Source organism: Pezoporus wallicus, unplaced genomic scaffold, assembly GCF_028554395.1.
Source record: "Pezoporus wallicus isolate ANWC-B61680 ecotype Strahan unplaced genomic scaffold, APGP_CSIRO_Pwel_v1 contig_5967, whole genome shotgun sequence".
In the NCBI taxonomy this organism is placed as follows: Eukaryota; Metazoa; Chordata; class Aves; order Psittaciformes; family Psittacidae; genus Pezoporus; species Pezoporus wallicus.
In genome coordinates, this window is record NW_026639377.1 from 2654730 (window position 1) to 2671145 (window position 16416).

Here is a 16416-nt window from a genome sequence, read left to right on the forward strand (position 1 = left end):
ACAAAAACCCCAGAAAATGCTGATTAAGAGTTCGGGGAAGCCACAAATCTGAATAAATAAGCATCAAATTTATTGAATCATGAATAATTTAAGACTGGTACAATCATCAGCTTTATTCTCCATGACACAGGGGGTGAGGAAGGGGGAGAAACGGGGAGGGTGAGAAAGGGGAAGCATGATCTCAAACAGACCATTCACAAATTCCAATCCTAAATGAGAACTGAAAATTAAATAGGGAGAAGAGCAAATGGAAAACATCATAAACATACACAAAATACTCAATTCCTAGTTTTTTCTCTTTAAAAATGGCTAGAAAAAATTCATCAAAATGCAGCACTTTTAATCAAATATTTACATTTCTATGTTACAATGAAAAAATGTACATCTTATAGAACATATTTCATAAACTGTTCCACTGGAAACAACTAGATCAAAACAGCAACCTTCCATTGAATAGCAACAAAGTGTTTTTTTTTTTTTTGCTTTCTTTTTGCAGTTTTTTTTCCTTGGCCACATTTAGACAAGATTTCATACACATAATACCGAAGTTAAGCATCAACAATGAAATAGCAGTTTGCTTCTTCCAAAATGTACAAAAAGGCTAACCAACCCCCTCCCTCCCCTGCCCCAAATAAACCACATCTCATTTATGGCCTGTTATCATTCTTGGCAGTTCTGAAGAAAATGGTTTTCTACTTTCAATTTATAACTCAACACGAATGTTGCATAGAATTTTACATTTCTTCCTTGTTGATTTTTTATTTTTACACAAGCCAACTTTGTAAGAAACAAAAAGGCAAAAACATAAGGAAGTGTTTCGAAAAAGCCTTAAACAAGAACAAAGTCACTTAAAGAAAGACTTAAATCTATGGAGAGGCTTGATAAAAACTAAGACGTGTGCACAACAGGTAACCCTGCTTCCTGAAGTTTCAGGAGAGACACTGAATATTGTGATGCTTAGAATGACTAGCCTAATCCAAACTGCCTCTCACTGTAATCCAAGCTAGGGTCAACAAAAAATAAGAACATAAATTCCTTCCTGAGCTTAAGCACAGGATTAAAAATGAGAAAAACAAAAATACCCCGTTTCCCACAAATAAAACATCATTTTAAACATGTCTTACAGCATCCAGTTAAAGGTTAACTGAGCCATCTTCTACGATATCAACTCCATTTAAAGCCCTAGCCCTGCAACTGGATTTTTTGTTGTTGTTTTCTTTTTTTTTTTTTTTTTTTTTTTACAGGCACATGCTCTGTCTGCATGGATTCAGTTGGGGGATTAGGTACTGAAATTCACAGTAGTAGCAGGTAAAGTCAGTGCTAGGAAGCAGAATTGTCAAGACTGCCGGAAAAATTCACCTCTCTCAAACTCATCATCAGCATGCTATGTGATTTCATACAGATTTATCCCATTTTTACAGTACCAAGAACTGGATGAGAAACATCGACTGAATAAGCCTTGGTATTTCATTCAGTGAAATAATGAAATAAGAGTTTGTAGAGTTAAAACAGTAACAACACCAAGCTCTTCCCCCACCCCCATCATTAAAATATTTAAATTTTTCTTTTAAAATATTTTTCTTTAAAAACAAAAAAAGTCATCAGCACTTAAAAGTTGTAACAGGAGCAGATTCAAGACCAGCTCAGTAAGACAAAGTACAGTTATGTTACAGTAAGTCATGAGGTATAATAAAATGATCCTCTCAAGCTGAGTCACAGAAGCATGAACTTGTCTGTTACTTTAAACCCACAAGCTCTTAAAAAAAAATGTTTGTAGTAAGTTTTCTTTCTGTACATCGAAACCCCAGCATATTCCTGTAATTTATTAGTGACAGCATTTATTTCAGTTGAAAAGCTCCCCCCCACCCCCTGCATGGATAAAACAGCTCTTCAGTGATTTATCAGCTGCAGATTGATATGGACCTGAAACATTCTCTCATTTCCTTCCTTTTTTTTTTTTGCCACATTAAAACAAAATCTAGTATCTCTTACAAACAATATTCACAGCAACTTATGATATTCCAAGAGATGACTTTAGCCCTGTTTCTTTAAATAAAACCCTGTCATATACAGCACTAATTTAATCAAACACAATTAGTACAAAATAAGGCATTGCTTTAAAAATCAGCACCAAAAGATAGCTGTAAAGGCTTGTACAAACCCATACTGAGGAGTGGTGTTTTTGCTGAGGTACAGCTGATGCTGTGGTGATGGTGGTGTAAGCTTTTGCTGCCATCAAAAGGAAAGTGCAATTCTTTGGGAGGTGTTCTTGTTCCCAAAACAGAAGTACCAGCCTGAACACCGATAGCATAGTTGTGTGCGTTCAGAGGAGAAAGAAAACCAGGTTCACGGCTCTGCCAAAACTCAAAAGCATGGCCCAGCTGAACTTAAAAGTACCTTCCCTCCTTGGTTTCCAGACCTGAATACTGCTAAAATCCTATTATAGTTTTTAATTTAAAAGAAAAATCACAGATGTTTTCACCAGAGTAGCACTGGAACTGTTACAGAGCTGAGTTTTAACTAACCCATTTATATGTTTGTGCTGATTGTAACGAAACCTCTGAACAAAACCTCAAGTTTTTATTAAACAGCTGTAACATTTCATGGCAAGAATTCACAACTGAGAGTCCGATCAATCAATTTCCAGGGGTGTAGCTCACCTCTGTGTACAGGACTCACCAAAGGTCCTTCAGAGCTGTAGGACTTCACGGGGCATGGACCTTTTGCACTGACTTCCACAGGGGAGGGAAACTCCCTCACCTCAGTGTGAATACATCAGTGTAATAGAATCACAGAATCAACTAGGTTGGAAAAGACTTTTAAGATCATCAAGTCCAACTTTACCCCAGGACTGCGAATGCCACTGAAGTCAACTGAGACGGTTACGTGGATATAAATGGAAGAGAATCAGGCCTTAACTAGCAAAGGGCTACCTGATTTGTCACTTGTGGTTGGACTGATTGTTACACAGTGTTGGAAAAAACCTGATTTGTTCAGACTGTATATATATTTTTATATATTCCTATATATATATATATATCTATAAACACACAATGAAAGAGAGCCAAGGTCTCAGACTGGCAAGGAGAGCAGCGCTTTTCCTTTTTTTTTTTTTTCCTTTTCTCTTTTTTTATATTTATTCAAACTTCCCTGTTTTGCAGCTTTGCCTTTATTGAGTGTTATTTTCAAGGCAAGTGATACTGTTATAGCACCAGAACTCTATGAAGCTGAGTTTAATCTACAAAGCTGGTTGGTAAAAGTCCAGCCCTCACCTAAATGTGTTTGGTCAGAAGAAGCATAGGCAAATATTTCCTCTCCCCTCTCCTTCCGGACAGTACATGGCACAAAGTTGTTTGCTTCATAGCTGTGAAGTTCCCCCTCCTGCCCCTTCAACTTTTAGTAATTATGATTACTTTTAACATCTTCAGTATCTTAGGTATGAGAGCTTACAGCAACTAAACAGAAGAAAACAAAGTAATTAGTGCAGTTCTCAAAAGAAAAAAGAATACAAAGGTTGCTTGGGTTGCCTGCACCCAGGTTCAAGACTGATTCCAAGTGTCTTGTTCTTGCAGCTCTAACACTGAGATCCCAGCCCAGGAATGTGTCCTTGAGTCTGTGAGCAGGACTCTTGCTAAGTGGGAGAGCGATAACGGGAACCACCTCTTTCTATCCGAGGAAAATCACAACGTTGACTCCAGAGATGAATCAAGGATGTCATCGTGATGGCTGTTGCTGTTAGAGTCACTATCGTAACTCTGAGGACTTGAGTAGTTGGCTGCTTCTTGCAGTCTCATTAGCATGTTCATCTGCAAAGGCACAGGTCATCACGTTATCTGTATTCTGAGGTAGACAGAATATCAACTCCATATGAAAGTCCCAGTGGCACTCACTTTGCCAGTGGGTAAAACAAACGAAAGGAAGAAACAAGCAGCATAACTGATAATGAGACTCTGAAGAGAGGTATTAACTGTAAATTGTCTTATGGCAGCCAGGAAGTTAGTCATAAAGACTGCTGTTCCAGTGAAGGCAAAAATGAGAAGATTGAAGGGGTTACTTGACAGCTGTATTTGACAAGCATCCTACCCCTCTCTTCCTCTGACCCACGGAAATATAGACAGATCAGTCAAATGAAGCAAATCTAAACATCCTAATACCTAGCTCAATGTTTGCGTATGTATATATGAGCTGGTAAAAACCGGAACACACATTTCTATACTACCAACTGCCCAGAAAAATGAACACCTCAACAGAACAGTTTCAGGGTGTTCAGCTGGCACAGCAGCTTCAGTAGCTGTTCCCCACTGGAAGAAAATGTACATCCAGTGTTACCTCCAAGCTCAGTTTATACTTTCTATACAATTACATGTTAACATTTTTCTACATTCTTGTGTGGTATTTCTGATTCATAAATTAGTTCATGTATTCTTTGAAAATCTCAGTTTTCATTTGGTGTCAAGAATACAGCTCTCAAAGCCACATGAATGAAAGCAACAAGCCTATTTTGCAATTGTGGCAAAACAGGCTAAATGAAAAGGATCCACTGTGCTATTCAAGTATGTGTAACAAGATCACATACTTAATTCCACACGGTAGGAATTAAGTTTATTACAGTCACCTTCAGTCACTCCTCAAAAAATGAGTCCTCAAAGTAACCTCCATAACTGAATGTGAAAAACTTCTTCCTCCATTTCTTGCAAAACTGAACTGGCTTTCCATGCAAATTCATTCTGAGAGTTCACTTGATGACTTCTCTAGAAACACTGCTTTATCATTCTAAAGCTTTTAATCACTCCTCAGCTGTCCTTTACTTTCTCATTCCTGTTTCTAATCCCTAGAAACAAGGGAAATGAAGCAGTTCTGCCATTTCAGAAATGAGAGAGCTTACCAAAGGATCTCCTTCAGCATCGCTTACTGGAACTTGTTTGCTAGTTGAGCCTTCCCGTGACACTGAGTAGCCATCAAAGCCCACATCTTCAGGCCGCAGCTGCAGCAGAGGAGGCCACTCATGGTGCTGTGGGGTGGCTGCCCAGGGGTAAGTGTCCATCACCCATTTGGCAGGATCCTCCCAGGGTGCTCTCCTCCCATACAACTGGAAAAGCACAGAACCACATAAAACATTTCTATCAGCCAACCATTTAATTCAGTTCCTTCCTAACCAAAATTAACATACCTGGAGAAAGCTCAGGGAAGACCTGTAACAGTCTTCCAATACCTAAAGTAGGCCTACAAGAAATCTGGAGAGGAATTTTCTACAAGGGCATGTAGTGACCGAACAATGGGGAATACCTTTAAACTAGAACAGGTTAGATTCAGATTAGATCTTAGGAAGACATTCTTCCCTGTAAGGATGGTGAGGCACTGGCACAGGCTGCCCAGAGAAGCAGCCATCCCTGGCAGTGTTCAAGGCCAGATTGGACAAGGCTTGAAGCAAACTGGTCTAATGGGAGGTGTCCCTGCCCATGGCAGGGGGTTGGAACTGGATGAGCTTTAAGGGCTCTTCCAACCCAAACCATTCTGTGATTCTATAATTCTTGGATTGCAGAAAACACTTGTGAGCAGGGACGAGCATAAACAAACGACCCCAATGACATACAAAGCAATTTTTAATGGCAACTGATCTGGAGGTGTCTGACCACCTTCTGTGAGACTGCAGTGCCCTTCTCTTGGCACCAGTTGGAAGAGAGACCTGAAAGTAACCTCACTTAATAAGTTAACTTAAATGAAATCTATATACAAAGAGGCCATCAACACTGACATCCGGATCACACCAGCAGCTGCCTTACCTGCATTTGCTGTCTTTGGGAAGCCACCCTCAGTGGAATGTGTAAGAGGAAATGTGAGACCTGTCATCAGGCAATAACGATGTATGTCATAGCAAAACGTTTTCAAGTCACAGGAATTCCTTTGTATTCAACCAACAAAAAGCACCAGTAGGATTTGTGGTTATGCTCCTATTTCAAGAAAGCAAGCTCTATTCCGAAACCTTTTCCTGTTTTGAACAGTGTTACTGAACCCAAACATGTTCCTCCCCTTGTTATATTCAGTTTGCCTTAATTAGATAATACACTTAATTTAATGCCACAAGACCCTCTAAAGCATATATATAGCTTCAAGTGTCTTTAAAATGTTTAATTCTGCTTTATAAATTTCAGCCTAAACATCTTTCAGCAACTGGAGCTGGTCACTGGCATTTTGTCACTCGAATTCAGAGAACTATCTCTTTCCTGCACAATGCACAAGGGGAAAAATCAGAGCTCTTACCAAGAAATTCATCAGTTTGCTGACAGATCTAAGAGTATCTCACTTTTCTCATCACTATTTCTTCTTTGGGTTTTTTGTGGTTTCATTTTTTGCATGCCCAAAGTATTAAATTGCTCTAAATACCAATTTCTGCTTTACTCTGGAGCAGCACTCAGCCCAAGCAAAGTGCCCAGCAGATGGTGCTAGCCAATCTTTAACAGCCTCTTCCACAGCCCAAATAACATCTTCAAGCGGTAAACCAGATCCTGTATTTTAATTTCGTTCTTGAATTTACGGCATGTTAGTTAATAAGTGAAGAGGATTTTATGTTTTTCAGGTCTTTGCTATGTAGGTCTGTGTGGATCCTGGCTCGCTTATGAAAATTAGCTAGTGAGTAAAATTCCCATTTCAGTATATGAAATCATCAGGTGTCTTCAGCAGACGAGAGACTGACAAACTCACTACTTCCTTCCACAGCAGCCAGGTCTGTCTATCCCTTTCACGTGCACTTTTTCTAGGGAGCAATTAAGGGGGCAAGGATCAGTTTGCTTCACAAGTACCAAAGAGGAATGACTGGAGCATGAGTGATGGTGGCAGGAAGCTAGAGGGACTTCGATTCCTCTTTTTGCTGGTTCTGCACTCCATATTGATACACCAAGCAGGAAGAACTTGGGTTTTATCTAACCCTCTAATTTTCAGATCCCTGTTCTGAAGAATAAAAAAGCTCAGCTCCAATAGCAGCAATTATTCTAAGGATCCATTTGGCTCACTCGCCTTTGACCCAAAATAGTTCCCTAAATGAGAAGGAGAGATACAAAATTAGTTCCGTTTAGCTCCACTGGGATCAGACTGAAATCAACAGTCCACCCTTCCTTTCTGTCATGCAACTTCATGAGAGAAGAGGTGTTCTCAGAGGAGCCATTGTGGGTGTGTGGGGGACAGAAAATAGGCCAAAACGAAACACGCATTTCTAGCATTAGCTTGTTAAGTAGCACAACACTGTCTGAAGCATTATTCTTATCCATCAACTAAACAAAAGAGAAGTTACTTAAATAGAAATGAATTAAAGAAATTTAGGGAAAAAGAACTGAAACAGATAAAGAATCTAAAGCACAACATGAGAAAGTGAAATCCTTACACCTGCAATGCAAGCCATTCAAATAACCTAAGGGAAGATGCAGGTACCAGGCAAAACCAGCAAGCAAAAAGACAGTTTTATTAACTTTGTTCTGTGGTTCTGTTACTAATCTATTTTTGCTTTCCACATTTACTGATCAGCAACGTGGGAGCTACAAGCAGCACAAGCACCACTGTGAGTATCAGTTTTCTCCATTTCAGCAGGAAACAGAATCACATGCGCTCCCTTCTCTTGTTTTAGGTGAAAAAGATTACTGGCTCCCATTACCTTCCTTTATAGGAAGTTTTATGTAACCGTTCTGTTCTAACAAAGTTCCTCTCTGTGCTCTGCGCTGTTGGATCTATCACGTTTCTCATGTCTAAGAATCTACCACAATCATCCCAAAGAAAACGAGATTGTCAGGCACTTTTTAAACAGCAACAGCAGTTTGCCCAAATTTTAACCCAAGCTTGTCAAAGAACTCATGTATTTCATAGATTCGTAAGAAGCCATTAGTAGAAGCTCTTCATGGCGAGGCATCCTAACAAACTGCAGTGGTGAGCCCTAAGCAGTAGCAGAATGGAGAGAACTATACTTCATAAACATGAAGGAGCCATTCTGCAACACAACTGTTTCTCTATGGAGCTTGTACGTGGAGGTATTCCATGTTTCAGAAACACTTCAGAGATGTGATGTGATGGAGAACCTACAACTTCTGCAAGTAAAGTTTTATAACTGTTAATTATTCTTACCAATGGCAAGCCGTATCTTTCTTACAAATTGGATTTTTCTGGTCAAAACTTGCCAAACATCCACTAGGCTTTTTTTTCCCCCTCAAAGACTAAAGCAGAGGACCAGAGACCAACAAATATTTTAGCTTCTTCTTGAATAAACTGAATAGTTTGAATTTTTCATCTCTCTCACTGAATAATGCTTCCAGTATCTTAATGATACTTACTGCTCTTTCCCACATTTTTATCTTTATAATAAATGTGTTTACTTGGAGAAGTACCTTCTTCTCTTCCTAGCTGTATCAGATGTAATTATGCCTTCAGAATGGCACTAGTCCTATCAAAACACAAGCTCCCAATGCATTGCCATAATTCCCTATTCTTTATCCATCTTTAGCCCCTTTCCAGCCTTCTTGACTCTCACTGTGATGCACCTTTTCATTTCCATATGCGTGATCTCATGTTTAGCTTTCATGCATTCAATGCCCACGATTTACGGATATGATGCTATTGCCAAAACTGTCTTTCAAATTATGTGCTGTATTCTGTGAAAAGAGGACCAAAGAATAAAAAAGCCCTTTTCCATAGTTCCATGGCAAACCTCCACTGAACCCTCCTGAATCCAGCAAGCTTTATAGTTCTGTAGATGCTAAGAATTGCATGGCGATGCTTAAAGCTATCCGAATTGCTGGAGCATGAATCAGTTACTAAGTAGAGGCAATCAGTGATGATTTCACTATGGACTCTGAAAGAATTATAAATGAATCCTGTAGACTGAGAAGTAATCAAAACATCACAGATACTGATCCTGTCACTCATTAATATGTCTCTCTACATACACAGCTTTTGTTCCTCCTCTGTTGAAAGGTTTGATTTACAGAGGAAAATTCTGCATAACTAAGTTAATGACCACAAATATTTTTCAGAGGCACAGTAAAATTTGAACGTGTGCTTCTGGAACAGATTATTGAAACATATTTCGGTGTCTAACTCCCCCCACTGAAAATGTCAGCAGTCTGGCATCTGAACACTTCTCAGAAAATCTAATTTGGACTTTCAGTGCTTTCACTGCCCAATTCAAAATTATTTGAAGAGAATAATTCTGCCTAAAATTCATGACAATTTAGGTTACCTTTTCAAAGACATTGTCGTGGTTTAAACTCAGGTAACTCGTTCACTCACTCCCCCACTTCTTTCCCTCGCCCTACTCCCGGAGGGACAGAGAGGAGAATCCAAAAGAATGCAACTCCCATGGGTTGAGATAAGAACAGTTAAGTATCTAACGTATAACACAGATCACTACTGCTACCACCAATAATAATAATGATAAAGGAAATGACAAGGGAAGAGAATACAACACCTGACCACCAGCCAACCGATAACTCACCCCCCCAGCCCGACCAAGCTCTGACTGATACCTCCTCCAACCCCACAGTTCCTAGCCCTTCTGGCTAACTCCCAGTTACATCCTGGGCATGACGTGCTGTGGTATGGAATACCTCTTTGGTCAGTTTGGGTCAGGTGGCCTGTCTCTGCTTCCTCCCGGCTTCCCCTCCTCCCTGGCAGAGCATGAGGCTCACAAAGTCCTTGGCCAAACCAAAACATCTCTATCAGCTCTGTTCCCGAGCCGAAAGTCAAAACACTGCACTGCACCAGCTACCAAGGAGGAGAAACATGACTGCTACTGCTGAACCCAGGACAGACATGCAGGTGTACAGTGTGTAAAGTTATACCTCCAGAAAGTGTTGCCATTATTAAGTTTTGTCTGATGCTGTGTTGCCTTTTCAATGGATACCAACTCAAGACCTATGATTTTCATTTTTGCCTGCTCACCTGCAGCCCTTCTCTAACTGCCTCCAGAAGATAGGGGATGATGGAGTAGTTCCACAAGTCAGTAAACCAAACTCTAGAACCATCTACATCTATCGGACAGGAGAGGAAGAGCCGTGGACCTGGAAAGGAAAATTCAGATTATTACACTCAAATTCCAATCACGATACACATCAAAAACAGGACCAAACAACTACTTCCAGTTCTCGAGAGAAAGAAGCCAAAGATGTGAGAACATAAGTAGCTAGCTGGTGAATTTCTCTTTGTGAGAGCTCAAAAATCCTCTGAATCAACTTGAAAAACTACAGGCTTCAAGGTGAAAACAACCAGATTTCCTAACACAGTTTCTAGCCAGGACTTTTTATTTAGGAAAAAAGATGTTCAGAAAGATTTTGTACAGTTTGCCTTAGAGTACGCTGCCATGTGAAAGTAGGGTTTTAAAGAAACCTTTTTAACCTGATCTAGAACAAAGAAATGTACAGATACACCCCTTATACAAGGAAACAAAATACATCTATTTATGTATACCTGGGCATACAGACAGAGCACTTACCAATAGTAACATCGGAGGAGCTGTGAGCCTCCAAGAATTTGTTCAGATGTTGCCAGACCTTGGGAATCCAGTCAATAATTTTAACCAGCTCCGTATTTCTCATCCTTCCACTGATCTCAATTTCAATTAGTTTTCTTCTCAAGAAACGGCCCAGAAAGCCTTTGACTGGCTCAGTGTGGTTAGCACATAGCACCCATCTAGGGCAGAACAGCAGAGACGTCCATCGGTTCTCTTTCATGCTACTGAACCTAACTATTGTGGATTAAATTTGTCTTATTTCTAGATTATTATCACGATCAAAATGGGTTATCCCTGTTGTATATGTTTCTTAGCCAAAGTTACTTTGGGCTGATGAGCTCAGTAGCTGCAACAACTTGTACTGTGCATTGTTTCAGCTTATTTCTCATTCAGTTTGCCTAAATATTGTCTTATTTAAAATTTCTTAGAAGATCAAATATGTGAACAATCCTCTGGAAGTATTATGAACTGCAGTTACTTCGATTATAGCATCATAACAAAGCTGCACGTTAGGGCAGCAACTACGAGTGAATGGTATTTCTCCCTCAGTTTGCTATTTCAGTTGATAAGAGCAATTTCAGATGACTCAGTAGCCATTACTCCTTTGCCAGCCCACAAACATAAATGAGAAACATGAATAAACAGTACCTGAAATTATGGTGAAGTTGAAGATTAGGTGTTGAGGAGGTGGCTTGGTTCATTGTGCCAATAATATATGGACTATTAAAAAAAAACAAAACAAAATCAAGCAAATCAGACTTGCTTTGAAAAACAACAATCTCAACATTACAAAGGGTTACTCAAGCCTCTTCTGTCAATCATTTTTGAATTACAACCAAATAATTTACTGAGAATCTGAGTTCCAAGATCATCAAATTCTCAAAGTAAAACAGAAATCTCAAAGCAGGATATTTCTTTGCAAATGGGGCTTTAGTACTGCAGATCTATTGCATGATGTAAACACGTATTACCCAAACCCTCTCCTACTATTTCATTACCGATTTTAGAGGAACTGATCATTTAATGAAGAATAAAACCTCTGGAATGCTGTCCATAATATGGACAGTCCATTCGTTTCAGTCCACTTGACCAAATTCATCTAGATACTGGGTTTGTAATCACATTTTGCAACAGCAGTGGTCCTACTGCAGTACTGGAATGTGTTCTGAGTATTTCATTACCATTTGTGGTACTTGCAGTTTAGAAGTCCATTAAAGATCTCTCCTAGGGAGCTAACATGATGCAAATTATCCAAAATGATTACAAGAGGCATATCCACAGCATTGTTTTCACTGTTACACTGGTCTGCTAGGTTGGACAGGTACTGGCGAAGCTCCTGCAGAGAATATATAAAGAAAAGAAAGAGAGAAAAGCAAGCAGTTTTCTTCATATTCCTTGAAAATACAGTTAAGATAAACTGCTACCTTTGTCATAAAATCTAAGGCAAAAGAGCCTGACATTTTACAAACACATACGTTTTCCATGAGAAAACAGCAGAATATGTTTTTACTTCTCCTGTCTAAGTTATGCTGAAGATTTGAACACTATGTTTGAGAAAAGGGCTTAATGGGGGCGGTAAGATTTTGTAATTTGGTATGTGTTTTCTCATTCATGCTGTCCTAATCTGCCACTCAGTGATCTGAAATGTATTTTTCTTTCTTTTCGGAAACTTGTTCAACTCTCTCTGCAGAAGCATTTATTCCATAGCACTTCTCAAATTTTACCAGTTTCCTACAACCACAATTTCTACCATTCCTTTCCTCCAGAGGAAAACGTGCCTAAGGCCATTAAATATACAGTTTGTTTTTTTCTTTAACGTAGACATTCACTGGAGGTATATTCAGCAAACCCTCCAACACATCAAAAAGCACAGACATGCCTTACCAGTGCAGGAATGTGTCTGGACAACAGTCACTCCAAACCCAGCATATGCAGATTGCAACTGCTGATACATGCAGCTGCAGAAACTCTTGACAGCCTAGAGTTGCATTTGAGGGTGTTTGGAAGAATGCCCACATGCAGTAGGGATTGCTTAAGCTTCTGGGAATTTTATGCAGGTGTTTAACTTCCTGGGCAATTCTCAATCTCCTAAACACTTGAAAAACCATGACACCTTTAGATGTTTAAATATACACCTGGAAGCCTACTATTTCAGGCCCATAATCAGGTGAATCTGCAGTTCTGGAACTTTTAATATTTTTCCTACGAGGATTAACATAATGCTTTAAAAAGAGAAGTTTTAAATCAGCTTTTGATGGATTAGTAACAGATGAGTCTCTTGTTTTTTCATTAATCATGCAAGGATGATTTCTGTGTCCTCACCTTACTGGATTTATGGTCCACATTGAAGGTTGCAATAATGCCATCAGTCAACTCCCTGCCCTCTCTAAGGACCATATACTCAGACAGACGGTTTGCTAGGTATGTTTTACCAGTGCCACTGGGGCCAGATAAGATAATCCGTCTGTGTTCCATCAGGAGAGAGACATAACGCTGCAGTATAGGCTTTGGGATCAGTGATTCAAACACCAGACCATCCAAACTGTTCTCGCAGATACCTGCAACAGGAAAAGATTCCTCATTTAGAGAGATTCACCATCTTTAGCCAAACTGCCTCAGTTTTTAAAAGTTTTCTTTTTTAACCAAGTAGTTATGATGAAAAGCAAATCAAGATTAGTTGAAATCTGCCCCATCCCTGGCAGTGCTCAAGGCCAGGCTGGATGGGGCTTGGAGCAGTCTGGTCTAGTGGAAGGTGTCCCTGCCTGTGGCAGGGGGTTGGAATTGGATGAGCTTTAAGGTCCCTTCCAACCCAAACCATTTTGTGATTAGATGAAATAAATATGTAGTCAAACCAGAGAACTGGAAAATGTTATTTTATGACTGTACAACATTGTAGGTTGCAAACAGTAGGAACTCCTGCAAAATCACACTTAGAAATAGCAGATTTAGATCTGGCTTGACCAAGGTGTTTTTCACTTTAGAGGTAAATCCCGTCCCAGCTCTGGTATCCCTCATGTTGAGACGAGCACATATAAAGCTACAAAAATAAAGGCAGAAGTGACTTGTGCGCTTAGCCTGTATCCTCCTTCAGCTTTCTGTTCTAGGGTGTCTAAGGCCCTATGAAAGCTGCCATAGTAAATGATTCCAGGCCACACTTTTCACATGCAAACCATCCATTTTACAGTACTTTGCCTTGTACGGTAATAATTCATCCAGAATTTACCTGTTTACTTTTGAATCACTAGACAAAACCTCCAGCTATCATCACCTCCCCCTGCTTTCCCAAACACTTGTAATTAAACTTCTCTGTATGCTGATAGTTATCTCTTCTAACAGAAAACTACTGATAAGCACTTATGCAATGTCAGCAGTCACTTTAGGCAGAACTGGCTCAGGAAAAACAGCAGGAAGGGAAACTGGCAGATCACACAGAGAAATGTTTGCACCTTAGTGGTTACTTGGTATATTAAATATTTATACAGGCAGCTTTATATCTCACAGCTATATGTAAGTGATTTTCCATAAACTGATTAAATACATTTCTATTTTACTGAAAACTGTTATCACAGATGAACCTTCAAAGTACAAGTGAAGCCAATGCAAGTTAAATGTAAAATCAGACTGAGTCTTTACAGACCTTAAGCAGTATTTCACTTGGGATTTACTATTGGACAACGTATTCCAAGTATGCAGAATAACCTGGGTTTACATCAGGCCTCAGTAAATTGATGTATTTCATAACTTGTCTTTCCACTGATTTGCTACTCACGGTAACTGATTTTTTACACTAATATTAAAAATATCAAACTATCCTTAGCCAAATTTCACAGCTGAGCTGCAGTGTTTGGCAAGAGTCTCAAATACTCTTCTGTATGCAGACCTGCGTTTGAGATTTCACTGGTGTAACATTCAAAATGCAGCAGGTTGAGGGTTTTTCCCCTGAAACCTGGTTTCCTAGTTTAGTTTTCACACAAAAAGGGTTCCCTGAGAAACCAAATGAGAAATGATATGAGAAATATAAGAAGTAAATTCTTAGCTGTACGATGTAATGAGAATTCTGAAAACCATACACTTTGAAAATAATCCAGATTTTGAGGCATCCCAAGAATTCTGGGATCCCTCCTTATTGGTGCCTAAGGGAGGATTCTTCAGCAAGACCAATCAAGCAAGTTAAATCCAGATGTTTTTCTACTCTGCATGAAGGAAATAACAACTATAGCTCTCACAAAGATGTAACGAAATTCTGAGGCTTTATTCATTTGGAAGGTACTTTGCTGCTCAAACAACTCTACCTCATCCCTTGTGGTTTGAGATCTTCTCTAGGACAACTCCAGGCAAGAGATTCAAGATATGCGGAGGAAACTGCTGAGTAATTTTTTCCTCCTGTCACAGGTTGAAAATTTGCTGAATTTATAGACGCTGCATACTGCAAGTGCTGTCTTCATCACATGAAAATAGAAGTACCAGTAAATAAAAGGCAGGAATGGGAAAAAGAAACACAAGAAGAAGTTTCTACTTCTCTAAGTTTCTTGACTCAGCAAGCTTTGATAAAACTGCAATTAGTGAGAGCTACAACAGGCAGGTCAAGCATAACTACCTTTGATGGTAACTGAAATAGTGTTGTTTTCTCCAACTAGATAACCACAGGGCAGAAGCTCAGGTGTCTCTGCACTGTTAGTGCGTTTGATTTCTCCAATGCTGTAGCCCAGAACACTGTCTGAATTCAGCCCCAGCTGGCTCACAGGATCCACATGAATGATATACTCCTAGGGCGAAAAAGGGACATGGGAAGTTAGGCAGCACTGAAACCCAGCACTGAAAGCCAGGGGGAGCTTTGTTCTATGCTAGAATAGCCATCATCACAGCAAGTTCAATATTGCTTGGCACCATCATAACTGAATAGGACAATTCAGGCACTCAGCAAACTGTACTCTCTAACCTTAAACAACCGTCGTACAACCCCATCCAGAACATCCCATTTGGTCTTGCCACTCACTCCAATGCAGCCTATGAGGAAGGTGCGAGGCCTCGAATCCTAAATGCACAGAAATGTGAAGTTAATAAATAAATCCTAACTATATCAGGCAAGTCTGTTTAATGTTATTAAAATAGCTTTTTTTTCCTCCTCCTTCATTTTTTATTGTGGTGCATCTTTACCACTCTCTATAGTGACTTCTAAATGCTATATGAAATCCTTCTTTCCTTCTAAACATCTTCTGCAGTGTTGGAGTAACAGATCTAAAGGACACTTATGCAGTGCTTATGTTAAGTAAAAGGTTTTTATTAACTAATCTATGAACAATTCAAAAAGACAGAAAGACTCTTAGGAGAATTCTAGGCAGGAAAGTTCACGGTATGTTCATTTTCCCATGACTTCGCAATCAACTATATTGCTTTTGCAAGGTTTATTCTATTTACTTCCAGAAATGCTGCCATAGACATAGAAATCTACATACATATGTAAAAATTATACATGGTTATATGTATAAATAGTTACATATAGAGACAGCATTATAATTTACTGTCAATTTGCTTACCCAGGGCTGCAAATATTAATACAAAATCTGCTGAGTCAGATTTATTTCTGACTAGTCAGATTTTTTTTGTGTGTGTCCCCTTACAAAAGACACAGAATTATTTCTTAAGTACACCTGTAAAAACAGGTATTTAGGATTCTTGCTTTCAATTACTTGCAAGTGGAGAACCTCTGAAAGATGTCATTCAAAATGGGATAGCTGTACCAGAGGAAAACCTGAACTAGAATGATAACACACAGATGTCCTAGTTTGGATCCATTAAATTCTTCCAGAATATTGGAGCTTCCAGCATTTCAGTGCACCTTCTACTGATACACTGGATCATTTTCATTATTAGTTCAGAGCTATTGTAGGTGAGTCCATGAGATAACCTGAACTGACAGTTCTGGG

The 16416-nt window shown here is 39.3% G+C and overlaps 1 protein-coding gene across 3 annotated transcripts in view; it reads right to left on the minus strand.

Moving 5' to 3' along the window:
- Positions 1 to 2446: 2446 nt before the first annotated feature.
- The window catches only part of NAV2 (neuron navigator 2), a 399914-nt gene continuing 385944 nt past the window's right edge, over positions 2447 to 16416 (minus strand). For all 3 annotated transcript variants that reach the window (XM_057414369.1, XM_057414368.1, XM_057414367.1), the window contains 9 exons: positions 15429 to 15524; positions 15087 to 15255; positions 12812 to 13047; positions 11671 to 11825; positions 11138 to 11209; positions 10472 to 10668; positions 9922 to 10040; positions 4886 to 5089; positions 2447 to 3806 (listed from right to left, as the gene is read on the minus strand). In XM_057414369.1, the coding sequence (XP_057270352.1) occupies positions 3681 to 3806; positions 4886 to 5089; positions 9922 to 10040; positions 10472 to 10668; positions 11138 to 11209; positions 11671 to 11825; positions 12812 to 13047; positions 15087 to 15255; positions 15429 to 15524 (1374 nt within the window). In that variant the 3' untranslated portion in view covers positions 2447 to 3680. The remainder of the gene's footprint in view (positions 3807 to 4885; positions 5090 to 9921; positions 10041 to 10471; positions 10669 to 11137; positions 11210 to 11670; positions 11826 to 12811; positions 13048 to 15086; positions 15256 to 15428; positions 15525 to 16416) is intronic.